The following is a 14,235-nucleotide window of genomic DNA, read 5'->3' as shown; positions in this document are numbered from 1 at the left end:
ACACATTTGAATATTTCTGCGTGTGTGTGATATTGTGTGTGTGTTCAGGTCGTTGGACTCTGACGTCAGACTACCGGATGGAGGTTTGTGTAACATCGATGTGCTGGACGGCTCCTCGCTCTCTCATCAGCAGTTCATCCAAAGGTACAAAGACCAAATAAATCCATTAAAAGTCAAGTACTTACATCATAACATCAGATACTTTTGTGTATTTGAGGTCCAAAAAGGCAGCAGTACATCAAGTGATGTACAGTTCTGTTTTTGTATGAGCACCCTGAACACACTGATCCTCAACATGCTGACAGCTGTTAATCTGCTGACTCACTGTTAATCTGCTGACTCACTGTTTGCTCTCTAAATGTCCAGAAACAGAAATAAAATGTTCACATATTCAGACAACAGAATCCAAAATGTTTGTTTGTTTCTTCTAACATTTCTAATCTCACATGTTTCCTGCTGTATTGTATTATATTATATATATATATATATATATATATATATATATATATATATATATATATATATATATATATATATATATATATATTTGTTCAGATACGCGTTCAGCCGACCGGTGATCCTCAGAGGTCTGACTGACAACACGGTGCGTACCTTCATCTCTTCGTCCTTCATCATCCTCAACCACGTTTATATTAATACACCGTCACACTCAAACACGTACATGAATACACCGTCACACTCTAACACGTACAGTATATGAATACACCGTCACACTCTAACACGTACATGAATACACCGTCACACTCAAACACGTACATGAATACACCGTCACACTCAAACACTTATATGAATACACCGTCACACTCAAACACTTATATGAATACACCGTCACACTCTAACACGTATATTAATACACCGTCACACTCTAACACGTACAGTATATGAATACACCGTCACACTCAAACACTTAAATTAATACACCGTCACACTCAAACATCTCAACTTCAACCCGTTCGTTTCATCTGAAAGTGTTTGAAACGTGACACATTCACACTGATCATAAACTAATGTATGAATACATGAATCACCTGTTTTAGAGGTTCAGGTCTTCGTGCTCCAGGTCCAGTTTACTAGAACAATATGGAGACCGGAGAGTTCGGCTCAGCACAGCCAACACGTACTCTTACAGGAAAGGTAAGAACGTTGTTGACCGGTGTTTATTTACTGTTTGAAGCTCACAAACACTCACTGTGTCTCTGGTCTCTGTGTCTCTGTGGTCTCTGTCTGTGGTCTCTGTGTCTCTGTGGTCCCTGTGTCTCTGGTCTCTGTCCTGTGGTCTCTGTGTCTCTGTGTCTCTGGTTTCTGGTCTCTGGTCTCTGTCCTGTTGTCTCAGTGGACGTCCCTCTGCAGGAGTACGTGGACGTCTGGCTGAGGCCTCAGTCTGCAGACGTCCTCGGCAGCGGTGAGTAAAACACAACATTTAAAATACATAACTGGAATGTTTCTGACGACTGCTGAAGTGAGAATGAACTCTGAACTTCACTCTAAAACAGAGTGAAAGTAGTTTTGTCTAGAGTAATCTTAATAACACGGTTTACATGCTGATGTATCGCACTGTTCAGTGTGTGAAAGAGGTTTGAGCCTCGCTTGTTGCCGTTAAAGTACTCACCAGTACTGAAGCACGTCAGAGTTTCTCCTGAAGATCGATGAGACATTCCTTTAAACAAACAAATAAAATGTGCAGGTCAACCGACAGTATGTGTTGGTCCGTCTCTCAATACGTTCCTCACTTCCTGTCTGTGGCTCTCAGCGTCTGTGGCTCTCAGCGCCGAGCTCAGTGGTTCCTACCGACTGATATATATATATATATATATATATATATATATATATATATATATATATATATATATATATATATATATATATATATATATATATATATATATATATATATATATATATATATATATATATATATATATATATATATATATATATATATATATATATATATATATATATATATATATATATATATATATATATATATATATATATATATATATATATATATATATATATATATATATATATATATATATATATATTAGTGCTGGGCAAGTTAACGCGTTATTATCGTGTTAACGCGTTCATTAATTAACGTTAACGCAGTTTTGTTTTTTGGCTGAGGAAATAGCTGTGGAAGCCCATTTCCTCAGCCAAAAAAAAAAAAAAAAGGTAACTTACTAAAAAAGCAGCAGCAGGAAGAGACGCCACACAAACAGCTGTTCACCGCTCGCTGCCAGGTTCTTGTGTTAGAAATATCGCTTAATAAAAATAAAAAACTGCGTAAACGCGCGATAATATAATTGTCGACGTTAATTAATGAATGCGTTAACGCGTTAACTTGCCCAGCACTAATATATATATATATATATATATATATATATTTGAAAATTGTTACTAAAATCACAAATTAGCCTCAAAGAGCTTCACAATAAAACAAAACACGTTATCTCTCATTTTTTGGTGAGAAAAACCAAAAAATAAACTAACAGTCTTTTACACACGTTATATTTGTTAAACATGATGAAGTTTTATATATATATATTTATATATATATATATATTTAAGGAGGAAATAGAGCATTTGTTTTGGGACTATTTTCAGTGGCGGATGAATCCAGGTTTGCTGCTCTAGAGAGTATTTATATGTGTGACTGAGTCAGAATAAACTACAGTGTGATGATGATGAAGAAACAACAGATGTTTTAATGGAGCTCCACACACACACACACACGTGATTCTCTGCTGGTTGTGTTTCGTCTCCTCAGAAACTCTGTATTTCTTCGGAGACAACAACGTGACGGAGTGGCAGCGTCTGCTGGACCAGTACGAGTCTCCTCCGTACGTCCTGCCTCACACCAGCGCAGCGCTCAGCTTCGGCATCGCAGGTCCGTCCTCAGAGTTTAACCTCTGACATTTTCTGTAGTTTTGATCCTAAACATGTTTCCTGCACAAAAATAAACGTGAATAAAAATCATTATTGTAGCTGATTATTGATTATTGATACCAGCCTGTTCTCAGCATTTAGTTTACAGAAAATAAATACTTTTACACAACAGCGGCATTATGTAATTAAACTGATATTTAAAGGGTTACATTTCTGAAAATGATTGAATATTTGGTGGTTATGAGGACTGATGCTGGTTTAGAGATTTAACAAAAATAATATTAATATATAATCATTTTATGACAGTTCTTTCCTTTAAAATCGGAGCATTTTCTTCGGTATTAAATCTTTTAAATCGACATTTATTTCTGCTGTTTTTCTTAATTCTTTTTCTGTTTGATTTCTTTCGTAATTTGATGTAAAACACTTAGAATTATTGTTCTTTGTAAACAAACTCTTCCTGTTGGATTTTTGGAATGAAAAGGTTCTTTAAACAATTTTAATTCAGTGACTGTTTAGTTTTCTGTGGCTCGAATGCATCACATCTAAAGACGTAGGCTTCAGGTCTGTGTTTGGGCTCCAGGTCCTGGATCAGGAGTTCCCTTCCACTGGCACGGTCCTGGTTTCTCTGAGGTCATCTACGGCAGAAAGGTGAGGACACAAACACCTTTCTTTAGTTCCCTTCAGACCAACGTCTTGGTTTCAGTGAAGGACTCTTCTCTCTCAGCGGTGGTTCCTCTACCCGCCGGACAAGGAGCCGCACTTCCACCCGAACCGCACAACCCTGTCCTGGGTGACGGAGACCTACCCACACCTGCCGGAGGAAGACGCTCCGCTGGAGTGCACCATCTCACCTGGAGAGGTAAATAACACCTAACACCTTTAAACAGGTGCTGCTGGTTTATTATTATTATTATTATTATTATTATTATTATTATTATTATTATGAAGAATGTTCCTCTTCAAAACCGAAATGTCTGTTTCAATCAGAGGACCTGGGTCATGGACAATATTTGATCTTGATGGTGTTCAGTAATAATAATAATAATAGTGAATCAGAACTTTCAAACAATGACTTGTGAACACTTTTAAATCCGTTTCTCTGCTCGCAGCAGTGATTTGACTCTCGTAACATAATGAAGACTAAATGATAAAAACCCTTTTTCTCCATCAGGTTCTGTATTTCCCCGACCGCTGGTGGCACGCCACCCTCAACCTGGACACCAGCGTCTTCATCTCCACCTTCCTCGGCTGATCTTCTTCATCAGCTCAGACTGAAGGAGGAAGAGTCTGTATCTGATGTCTGAAGCAGCAGCGTCACAAAGACAAGATTCCATTTGTTGCTGTCTCATAACATAACAATAAAAATGTATTTAATGACCAAAGGAGCCATTTGTTCCAGTCTTCTGAGGAATAAAAATATCTGCTGTTAAAATGTTTTCACATTATTTCTGTGGTTCTTTCAACAGATGAAGTTTTAAGATTTCACTGCAACATCGTGTTTCATAACAAAAGTGTTATTATAGAACGTCAGATAACCAACACAAAGTCCAGCTGAGGCCACGGATTGATTACTGAACAAGTCTACTGACACGACGACTGCAGAGAGACACGCGCCGACTGCAGAGAGACACGCGCCGACTGCAGAGAGACACGCGCCGACTGCAGAGAGACACGCGCCGACTGCAGAGAGACACGCGCCGACTGCAGAGAGACACGCGCCGACTGCAGAGAGACACGCGCCGACTGCAGAGAGACACGCGCCGACTGCAGAGAGACAGAAGTCAACAGAAAGACACTAAAGACTATCTTGCTCCTCTGAAGGTGGAGCCTTTTGTCTCATGATCCTCTCATTAACTGATTCATGTCTTTAGTTCTTCAGATATTTAGTCACCGTGTTGACCTGATGAGAAGTCAGAGGATCAATAAAGTTATTTCAGTTACTTGCGGGAACATAAATGATAATAGTTGAGCTAAACAAAGCTACACATTTATTACTAAAAAGACACTTTTCTAAACCGTCATCAATCACAGAAGGAGACGAGACTGAAAGATGTAAAAAACATGAAACCTTTATTTTATCACAACATTTTAAAAACGTGTTTGTGCAGCAGGTTGATGGTTCAAAGACGTGCTGTGCGGTAAGATGTCTCACTGCGACTGAAAACTAGAAAATCAAACGCATTAAGAAGTAAATGTGCTTCAGTCGTTTTAAATAATCTGACTTTATCTTGATTGTAATCGTCACATTTAAATAGAAAAGATAAACAACATGCTGCTGTACGAGATCAAAGCTGTGATGTCACATCATATTGAATCATTTATAATTTAAAAAACAACTTCACCATCAACAAGGAAACATTTGAGCAAAAACAAGCACAATGTAGTTCAAGAACAAAGAAGCTGCACCAGAGTCCTCACAGAAACACCAGAAACTTCATTTACTGATTCAATATTTACAACAAAAAACAGCCGGCGAGTTTCTCTCAACATTCTCTTTCAGCTGCAGCACTACGATTTCCCCTCTTTTAGTTTGCCAGCAAATGCAACACTTTCCCTCATCTCCACTCTGAGTGATGAGCAGCAGAAACAGCAGCTTTCCATTTGTAATCTGATTACTTTACGTGATTTAAGTTTCTTACATGAACTGATATATTCAATCCTGATCACAGAGGCACCTGATCAGAATGAAAGGACTCTGATCTGTGCAGACGGTCCTCCTTCAGGCTGAACAGAAATCATCACATTTAACTGACGATTGATTTACAGGATTCATATTTTAAAGTCAAACGTGTTTTGTTTCTTCTCTGTGCAGAATGAAGTTAATAATCTAACGTCTCGTTAGTTTAACTTTTAAAACTTGAAATACTTCTACAGTCACAGATTCTGGATTTAAATTAGATTCCAGTTATTTTATATAATATATATTATATAATATATAATAATCATAACGACAGACAGTTTGTTTACATGTTGTTTCTAGAATAATAAAAGTCATTATTTTATGTAATCTAAATACTGGAGGGATTATTATTGATTCTGTTATTATTGATTTTAATACATTTAATTATTTTGTGCAGGAAACCCAGAAAAGTATCTTGTTTATGGTTTAATCTGTTTCCACATTAACGTCTGATATAATAACAGGTATGATTTGATCAAACATTCTGGTTTTAATGTTTGTATTTTGGTTAAAGTTTATTAAAAACTTTAACTGAAACTTGACTTTAGAAACAAAAACCTACTTATACGCCGACATTAATAAAACCTAAACGATCTAAAATGTTTAAATGAAAAGCCAAAATATTTCCCTGATGATGCAAAAGAGTTTTAAAAATGTCTGATAAGTTTTGGTTCTTTAAATATAAATAAACATCGAGCTTCTTCTTCACAATCGATTTCCAGGAACAACAAGAAAATATGTCAAAAGTGCATTAAATCATATATTCATTAATATTATATTACATTATTTTAACCATGTTTATCTGTTTGGACTTTATGAATATTTATTAGTAAAGCTGCCTGATGATTAATAATAACACTTTGCTGGAGAGAAACTAAGTACATTTACGTTTACAAAGTATTTGTACTCTTCTTGAGTTCCTCTTCAAACTAGGACTTTAAATGCAAAACATGCAGACAACTTGTAAAAACGATGCACTGTTATTAATGAAATAGGTTATATAGTTTATTTTACTTTGAAGACAAAGACTTTTACTGGTAACAGAGTATTTTATAACGTAGTATTTCTACTTCTGAGTACTTGTGAGAACATTCATGTCGAAGGTTTAACAGATCTTGAAACTTGATTTGGCTTTTCTTGATTTTAGAACTTTGATTAGTTTTACATTCGTTAATTTCTCTGGTTATGAATGATCTCTTGGTCTCCTTCTTCCTGTAAAATCATTTTATAACTTTGTAACTTTGTTTGTTGCTCATCAAACTGGAACAAAGCGATTCGTTTGATCTTTACCGACAGCCCCTCTGAGTCACTTCCTCTGCTCTCATTGGTCAGTAGTCCTCCACCCATCCGTTCTCCAAAATAAAAGCATCAATGACTTCCTTCATGGCCAGATTTGGGATGAGCTGATCTTGGGTCAGTGGAGAACGCGTCACCGGGTCGAAATGGCCGACTCGCTGCAAGAGAATGAGTATTTTCACAGAGTAGTATCAGTACTTGTACCTGTACCACAGTATTTTCACAGAGTAGTATCAGTACTTGTACCTGCAGGTGCTCCTCGATGTCCTTCCTGTCGTACGTGACTCCACTAGGAGTGATGCACGGCTCTCTCATCAACTCAAAGCTGATCTTTCCACACAGGAAGTCGGGGATCTCTCGCTTCTGTCAAACACACAGTGGACATCACATCTGTTACATCATCCTCCTCCTCCTCCTCCTCCTCCTCATCAGTGGATCATTTATATCTTTGGAAGATGTCCTTCATCAACACTGACCTTCCTCTTCTCGTCTACTTGACAGAACAGCTCCTCCATGTCGGACAGATACTTGTCCTGTAGAGAAACGCACCTTTTAAAGGTTAGAAGTAATCAGACATTAACAGGTTCATACTAAGATATATATTATTACATACAACTATTAGTACAGTAAACATGAAGCGACAAGAATCAATATGTATTTCAGTCAGAATAACTTCACTTACACGCTGACATCTTTAGGTCCAGAGAGCTTTAAACACCAGGAGGAGACCTCCGGTTCTTTAGAGTGAAGTGACGTAGAGACGGCGTATACGTCTCTGGTAGAGACCTGTCAATCACCGTGTAGCCCCGCCCTAAAGCATCCCCTGCTTTATGGTCTGTTTGACTCTAAATGGACCATAATGTACTAAATGAACATCATGCTGTATTGAAGAAGACTTGAAACTAGAGATTGAGACCATAAACTCATGTTTACAATGTTTACTGAGGTAATAAATCAAGAGAGAAGTAGAGTCATCTTCTCATAGACTTCTATACAACCAGAGGAGTCGCCCCCTGGTGGACACTAGAGAGAATACAGCTTTGACTTCACTCAGTTGTCTCCTGTGTTTTACGAACAAAGATGATCACAATAGAAGACCTACATGTTTAGTGTGGACGTCGTTTGGATGGTGCTGAATTCTGCCGTCGTCTGACTTGTCTTCTTGTTTGTGTCTGCAGCCGTCCAGCTCTCTGCAGATTAAAGAGACACACTTAACATTTACAGGAACAAGATCTACTGTGACATGCGTGTTCTTCATCATAGACGGACTGGACCTGCCTCTTCTTCTCAGTGAAGATGAGTTTGGTGAGGTAGGCGTGCAACTCGCTCTCCTGGTTGATCCTCCTCTCCTCCATGTTGTTCCAACGTTTCTTCTTGGCGATCCGCAGAGCGCTGGGGATGTCGTCGCCAAAGTTCAGACGCTGCTCTTTAGCCAGGTTATACGCTGGGGAAACAAACGTAAAGATACACTCTTCTCACCGTGTGTGAGGATGTGGAACTACGGTGCATCAACCCCAGACGTGGAGAATCCCTCGTACCTTTCTGCAGGTTGCCGATGGCTTCGTCGTAGCTCTCCATCTCCAGGTGACACTGACCCATGAAGAAGTGAGCTTTGACCGACTGGCCGTCGAGCTCCAGAGCGTGTCTGCAGTCGGCCAGAGCTTTGTCGTACTGCTGCAGCTTCACGTAGCACAGCGCTCTGTTGGTGTAGTACGCTGGGACGGACGGACTGTGGGTCTGAAACATCAAAACACAGATTCAACCTTTTGCTCTCCATATACTCAACTCAAGAGGATCCGTCAAACAGACTCAGGATCAGATGGAGCGAAGCTCGCCTGCTGTGGCACTAAAAATACATTGAATCTTAACTTATTGTGTTGTATCATTTCGTATCATTTTCGTAACGTATCGTGTTATATCATGTTGTAACATATCGTGTTGTATCATGTTGTATCGTGTTGTAACGTATCGTGTTGTATCGTATTGTATCGTATTGTAACATATCGTGTTGTATCGTGTTGTAATGTATCGTGTTATATCGTGTTGTATCGTGTTGTAACATATCGTGTTGTAACATATCGTGTTGTATCGTGTTGTAACATATCGTGTTGTATCGTGTTGTAACATATCGTGTTGTATTGTGTTGTATCGTGTTGTAACATATCGTGTTGTAACATATCGTGTTGTATCGTGTTGTAACATATCGTGTTGTATTGTGTTGTATCGTATTGTAATGTATCGTGTTGTAACATATCGTGTTGTATCATGTTGTATCATGTTGTAACATATCATGTTGTATCATGTTGTATCATGTTGTAACATATCATGTTGTATCATGTTGTATCGTGTTGTAACATATCGTGTTGTATCGTGTTGTATCGTGTTGTAATGTATCGTGTTGTAACATATCGAGTTGTAACATATCGTGTTGTATCATGTTGTATCGTGTTGTAAAGTATCGTGTTGTATCGTGTTGTAACGTATCGTGTTGTATCGTATTGTAACATATCGTGTTGTATCGTGTTGTATCATGTTGTAATGTATCGTGTTGTATCGTGTTGTAATGTATCGTGTTGTATCGTGTTGTATCGTGTTGTAACATATCGTGTTGTAACATATCGTGTTGTATCGTGTTGTAACGTATCGTGTTGTATCGTGTTGTAACGTATCGTGTTGTATCGTGTTGTAACGTATCGTGTCGTAACATATCGTGTTGTATCGTGTTGTATCGTGTTGTAACGTGTTGTAACGTATAGTGTTGTATCGTGTTGTAACGTATCATGTTGTATCGTGTTGTATCGTGTTGTAACGTATTGTGTTGTAACATATCGTGTTGTATCGTGTTGTAACGTATCGTGTTGTATCGTGTTGTAACATATCGTGTTGTATCGTGTTGTAACGTATCGTGTTGTATCGTGTTGTAACGTATCGTGTTGTAACATATCGTGTTGTATCGTGTTGTATCGTGTTGTAACGTATAGTGTTGTATCGTGTTGTAACGTATCGTGTTGTATCGTGTTGTAACGTATCGTGTTGTATCGTGTTGTAACGTATCGTGTTGTATCGTGTTGTAAGATATCGTGTTGTAACATATCGTGTTGTAACATATCGTGTTGTAATGTGTTGTAACGTATCGTGTTGTAACGTATCGTGTTGTATCGTGTTGTAACGTATCGTGTTGTATCGTGTTGTAACGTATCGTGTTGTAACATATCGTGTTGTATCGTGTTGTAACGTATCATGTTGTATCGTGTTGTAACGTATCGTGTTGTATCGTGTTGTAACATATCGTGTTGTAATGTGTTGTAACGTATCGTGTTGTAACGTATCGTGTTGTATCGTGTTGTAACGTATCGTGTTGTATCGTGTTGTAACATATCGTGTTGTATCGTGTTGTAACATATCGTGTTGTATCGTGTTGTAACGTATCGTGTTGTATCGTGTTGTAACGTATTGTGTTGTATCGTGTTGTAACGTATCGTGTTGTAACATATCGTGTTGTATCGTGTTGTATCGTGTTGTAACGTATCGTGTTGTATCGTGTTGTAACGTATGGTGTTGTATCGTGTTTGTAACATATCGTGTTGTAATGTGTTGTAACGTATCGTGTTGTAACGTATAGTGTTGTATCGTGTTGTAACGTATAGTGTTGTATCGTGTTGTAACGTATCGTGTTGTATCGTGTTGTAACGTATCGTGTTGTATCGTGTTGTAACGTATCGTGTTGTAACATATCGTGTTGTAATGTGTTGTAACGTATCGTGTTGTAACGTATCGTGTTGTATCGTGTTGTAACGTATCGTGTTGTATCATGTTGTAACGTATCGTGTTGTAACGTATCGTGTTGTATCGTGTTTGTAACATATCGTGTTGTATCGTGTTGTAACGTATCGTGTTGTATCGTGTTGTATCGTGTTGTATCGTGTTGTAACGTATCGTGTTGTATCGTGTTGTAACGTATCGTGTTGTATCGTGTTGTAACATATCGTGTTGTATCGTGTTGTAACGTATCGTGTTGTATCGTGTTGTAACGTATCGTGTTGTATCGTGTTGTAACGTATCGTGTTGTATCGTGTTGTAACGTATCGTGTTGTATCGTGTTGTAACGTATCGTGTTGTAACATATCGTGTTGTATCGTGTTGTATCGTGTTGTAACGTATAGTGTTGTATCGTGTTGTAACGTATCGTGTTGTATCGTGTTGTAACGTATCGTGTTGTATCGTGTTGTAACGTATTGTGTTGTATCGTGTTGTAAGATATCGTGTTGTAACATATCGTGTTGTAACATATCGTGTTGTAATGTGTTGTAACGTATCGTGTTGTAACGTATCCTGTTGTAACGTATCGTGTTGTATCGTGTTGTAACGTATTGTGTTGTATCGTGTTGTAACGTATCGTGTTGTAACATATCGTGTTGTATCGTGTTGTAACGTATCATGTTGTATCGTGTTGTAACGTATCGTGTTGTATCGTGTTGTAACATATCGTGTTGTAATGTGTTGTAACGTATCGTGTTGTAACGTATCGTGTTGTATCGTGTTGTAACGTATCGTGTTGTATCATGTTGTAACATATCGTGTTGTATCGTGTTGTAACATATCGTGTTGTATCGTTTTGTAACGTATCGTGTTGTATCGTGTTGTAACGTATTGTGTTGTATCGTGTTGTAACGTATCGTGTTGTAACATATCGTGTTGTATCGTGTTGTAACATATCGTGTTGTATCGTGTTGTATCGTGTTGTAACGTATCGTGTTGTAACGTATGGTGTTGTATCGTGTTTGTAACATATCGTGTTGTAATGTGTTGTAACGTATCGTGTTGTAACGTATAGTGTTGTATCGTGTTGTAACGTATAGTGTTGTATCGTGTTGTAACGTATCGTGTTGTATCGTGTTGTAACGTATCGTGTTGTATCGTGTTGTAACGTATCGTGCTGTATCGTGTTGTAACATATCGTGTTGTAACATATCGTGTTGTAATGTGTTGTAACGTATCGTGTTGTAACGTATCGTGTTGTATCGTGTTGTAACGTATCGTGTTGTATCGTGTTGTAACGTATCGTGTTGTAACGTATCGTGTTGTATCGTGTTTGTAACATATCGTGTTGTATCGTGTTGTAACGTATCGTGTTGTATCGTGTTGTATCGTGTTGTAACGTATCGTGTTGTATCGTGTTGTAACATATCGTGTTGTATCGTGTTGTAACATATCGTGTTGTATCGTGTTGTAACGTATCGTGTTGTAACATATCGTGTTGTATCGTGTTGTATCGTGTTGTAACGTATTGTGTTGTATCGTGTTGTAACATATCGTGTTGTATCGTAACGTAATTTCAATAGATATCTTCAGGGGAAACACGAGGGCATTGCATGTATTCAGGCTTTTTAAAAGAGTGGAACCCAGTTGTTAGAACCCGGTTCTCCATCTCTTACTATGGCTCTGCTGTAGCAGGCAGCAGCTTCCAGGTACTTGCGGCTCAGGAAGAGGCGGTTGCCCTGTTCCTTCAGCTCCTGAGCCGACACCGAGGCGCTTTTCTCCGGGCTTTCTGGCATTCTGTCCACCAGGCTCGCTGCACCGCCGGCAGCCGGCCCTTCAGTCTGCTTCCCAATCCTGACGCTCAGACCCCAACAGACCAGGACGGAAACTGAGACCAGAAGAGCAGAGACTGGAACCTTAAGCTGGTCGACATACTGACGACCGTTATTTAAGGTGTTCAACAACATGTTCCATGTCGCTTCTGGAAATCTCTGGACATTGTAATACTTGTGCTGACTTGTTTGTATATGTTGTGAATGTTAATTACATTGATTTAAATTAATAGTAAAAAAGTTGCCTGTAACAAGTCTGTTAAACTCTTTTTATTTTAGTCTGAGTTATCTTAAAAAGTCTAGAAGAAAACTTGCCTCTGGATGTTAGAATTGAAAGTATTAAAATCTTTTTAATCTGGTTTTTAATCTGGAGTAATGTTATAGCCATAGTTTATAAGCTTTAATCATTGTTTTTGTATTATTTTCATTGTTTATTTTATTTAAATTACTTTTGTTTATTTGTTTTTATTTTTACATTTTTTTGTTGTCATTTTTTGTCTTGCAAACTCATATTTACTGTTGTTGATTTCATATTTTTTAACAGCATATGAAACATGAATTAACAGTATTTCTGAGTGGCTTTATTATGTATTTGAAGGAAATTTATTTATGTGATTAGGAGCTAAAGGTGAGGGAGTGTTTAGAGGAGCTGGAGGTGGATCAGAGGGGCTCGCATTGATGATTCATGCCGACATTGGGCCGACCTGAGACCGGTACCGACACACCGCACTACGGTCTCATCAGGGCCGAATTTGAGCCGTTAAATTGGGCCGTATTTATTGTCACTGTCGGAGCGATAACTCCGCATATTTCTCTGGCTGAGTTATTGAACATCAAATACAATAAAAACCGATCGATGACGTTACTGATTACTGATCTACACGTTAACACGGTGTCGATTGTTGACGTCAGAGACAAAACAAACACTGACGTGTCATATTTTTAAGCTAAATTCAGGCTGCTGTTTTCAGGTAAATCAATGCTAACGTGTAGCTAACGTGTCGCTAGCGTTAGTAGCATGAAGCTAACAAGCTAGCATTATTTCACACCGATACATAATCGATAACATCACACTGACATACCTGCGTAGCTGCTGGTTCACCTCTCTAGTATTAAAAAGTAAAAACGTTGTGAAATGAGCTGTTTGTTGTGATGGAGCTAGCTACCTAGCTACAAGTTGTCTTGCCAACAGCTGTTTTGGTTGTGATCTGTGACGCGTCATCGGGGGACACGCCCCCACGTCAACAATGAAAATAATAGTTTTTACTTTTTATTGTGAAAAAATATATAAATAGATGTTTTCTAAATAATAAATAAAATATTATTAAATAAATTATATAAAAATAAAAAACTTCAGACTCTTTTTGAAATTCTATTGCACCAATAAAATAAATACATTAAACTCATGCATCGATATAACGATAAGATAAAGAGCTAAACATGTTTTAATTGACGAAGCATCATAACAGGTTTCAAACATTTGCATAGTTTATATGTTTCTGTCTCTAACAATAATAATGTTTTGCATTAACAAACAAATATTATTATTTAAGAATCAAGATTCATAAATAAATGTGTTTTTTTTAACGACCCTTAAAAAAGCTTCTGTTCGTAGTTCAGAGGAAAGTTAAGGGAAACCGGTTCAGTGGTCTAGATGTGAAGTAAAAACAGTGACATCTGCCCTTTATTTGGTATTTTTACAAATATTAATAATGTGATCATCTAGTCCAGATGTGAGCAGTCTAAATATGC

The 14,235-nt window shown here is 37.9% G+C and overlaps 2 protein-coding genes across 4 annotated transcripts in view; one reads left to right on the top strand and one right to left on the bottom strand.

Moving 5' to 3' along the window:
- jmjd8 (jumonji domain containing 8) overlaps positions 1 to 4,352 on the top strand; it is a 7,503-nt gene extending 3,151 nt beyond the window's left edge. The window contains exons 2-9 of the mRNA XM_076085191.1: positions 49 to 144; positions 556 to 604; positions 1,059 to 1,155; positions 1,355 to 1,423; positions 2,795 to 2,914; positions 3,497 to 3,564; positions 3,641 to 3,775; positions 4,088 to 4,352. Of these exons, the coding sequence (XP_075941306.1) occupies positions 49 to 144; positions 556 to 604; positions 1,059 to 1,155; positions 1,355 to 1,423; positions 2,795 to 2,914; positions 3,497 to 3,564; positions 3,641 to 3,775; positions 4,088 to 4,168 (715 nt within the window). The 3' untranslated portion in view covers positions 4,169 to 4,352. The remainder of the gene's footprint in view (positions 1 to 48; positions 145 to 555; positions 605 to 1,058; positions 1,156 to 1,354; positions 1,424 to 2,794; positions 2,915 to 3,496; positions 3,565 to 3,640; positions 3,776 to 4,087) is intronic.
- A 613-nt stretch (positions 4,353 to 4,965) lies between these two features.
- Positions 4,966 to 13,688, bottom strand: LOC142943591 (E3 ubiquitin-protein ligase CHIP-like). Of its 3 annotated transcripts, XM_076085188.1 has the most exons (8): positions 13,566 to 13,688; positions 12,328 to 12,539; positions 8,431 to 8,629; positions 8,167 to 8,336; positions 7,995 to 8,078; positions 7,369 to 7,425; positions 7,139 to 7,255; positions 4,966 to 7,050 (listed from the first exon to the last, which is right to left on the bottom strand). In XM_076085188.1, the coding sequence occupies exons 2-8, from the start codon at positions 12,445 to 12,447 to the stop codon at positions 6,925 to 6,927; spliced, it is 873 nt and encodes a 290-aa protein (XP_075941303.1). In that variant the 5' UTR covers positions 12,448 to 12,539; positions 13,566 to 13,688; the 3' UTR covers positions 4,966 to 6,924. The 3 variants fall into 3 exon arrangements, 2 of the variants coding, with proteins under 2 accessions (XP_075941303.1, XP_075941302.1); XM_076085187.1 differs by lacking the exon at positions 13,566 to 13,688 and having other exon boundaries at positions 12,328 to 13,555; XR_012952096.1 differs by lacking the exons at positions 4,966 to 7,050; positions 13,566 to 13,688 and adding an exon at positions 7,575 to 7,737 and having other exon boundaries at positions 7,195 to 7,255; positions 12,328 to 13,555.
- Between the last annotated feature and the right edge of the window lie 547 nt (positions 13,689 to 14,235).

Source organism: Anarhichas minor, unplaced genomic scaffold (assembly GCF_050575085.1).
Source record: "Anarhichas minor isolate MPS153535 unplaced genomic scaffold, ASM5057508v1 ptg000140l, whole genome shotgun sequence".
NCBI classification, from domain to species: Eukaryota; Metazoa; Chordata; class Actinopteri; order Perciformes; family Anarhichadidae; genus Anarhichas; species Anarhichas minor.
This window is presented reverse-complemented; position numbering and strand designations above follow the sequence as displayed.

Excerpts from the sequence above, each read along its gene's own strand:
- LOC142943591 (XM_076085187.1), bottom strand. The coding sequence starts at position 12,618 with ATGTTGTTGAACACCTTAAATAACGGTCGTCAGTATGTCGACCAGCTT. Across the intron at positions 7,256-7,368 it reads AAGTAGACGAGAAGAGGAAG|AAGCGAGAGATCCCCGACTT; the intron begins GTCAGTGTTGAT and ends TGTGTTTGACAG. Across the intron at positions 7,051-7,138 it reads ACATCGAGGAGCACCTGCAG|CGAGTCGGCCATTTCGACCC; the intron begins GTACAAGTACTG and ends ATTCTCTTGCAG.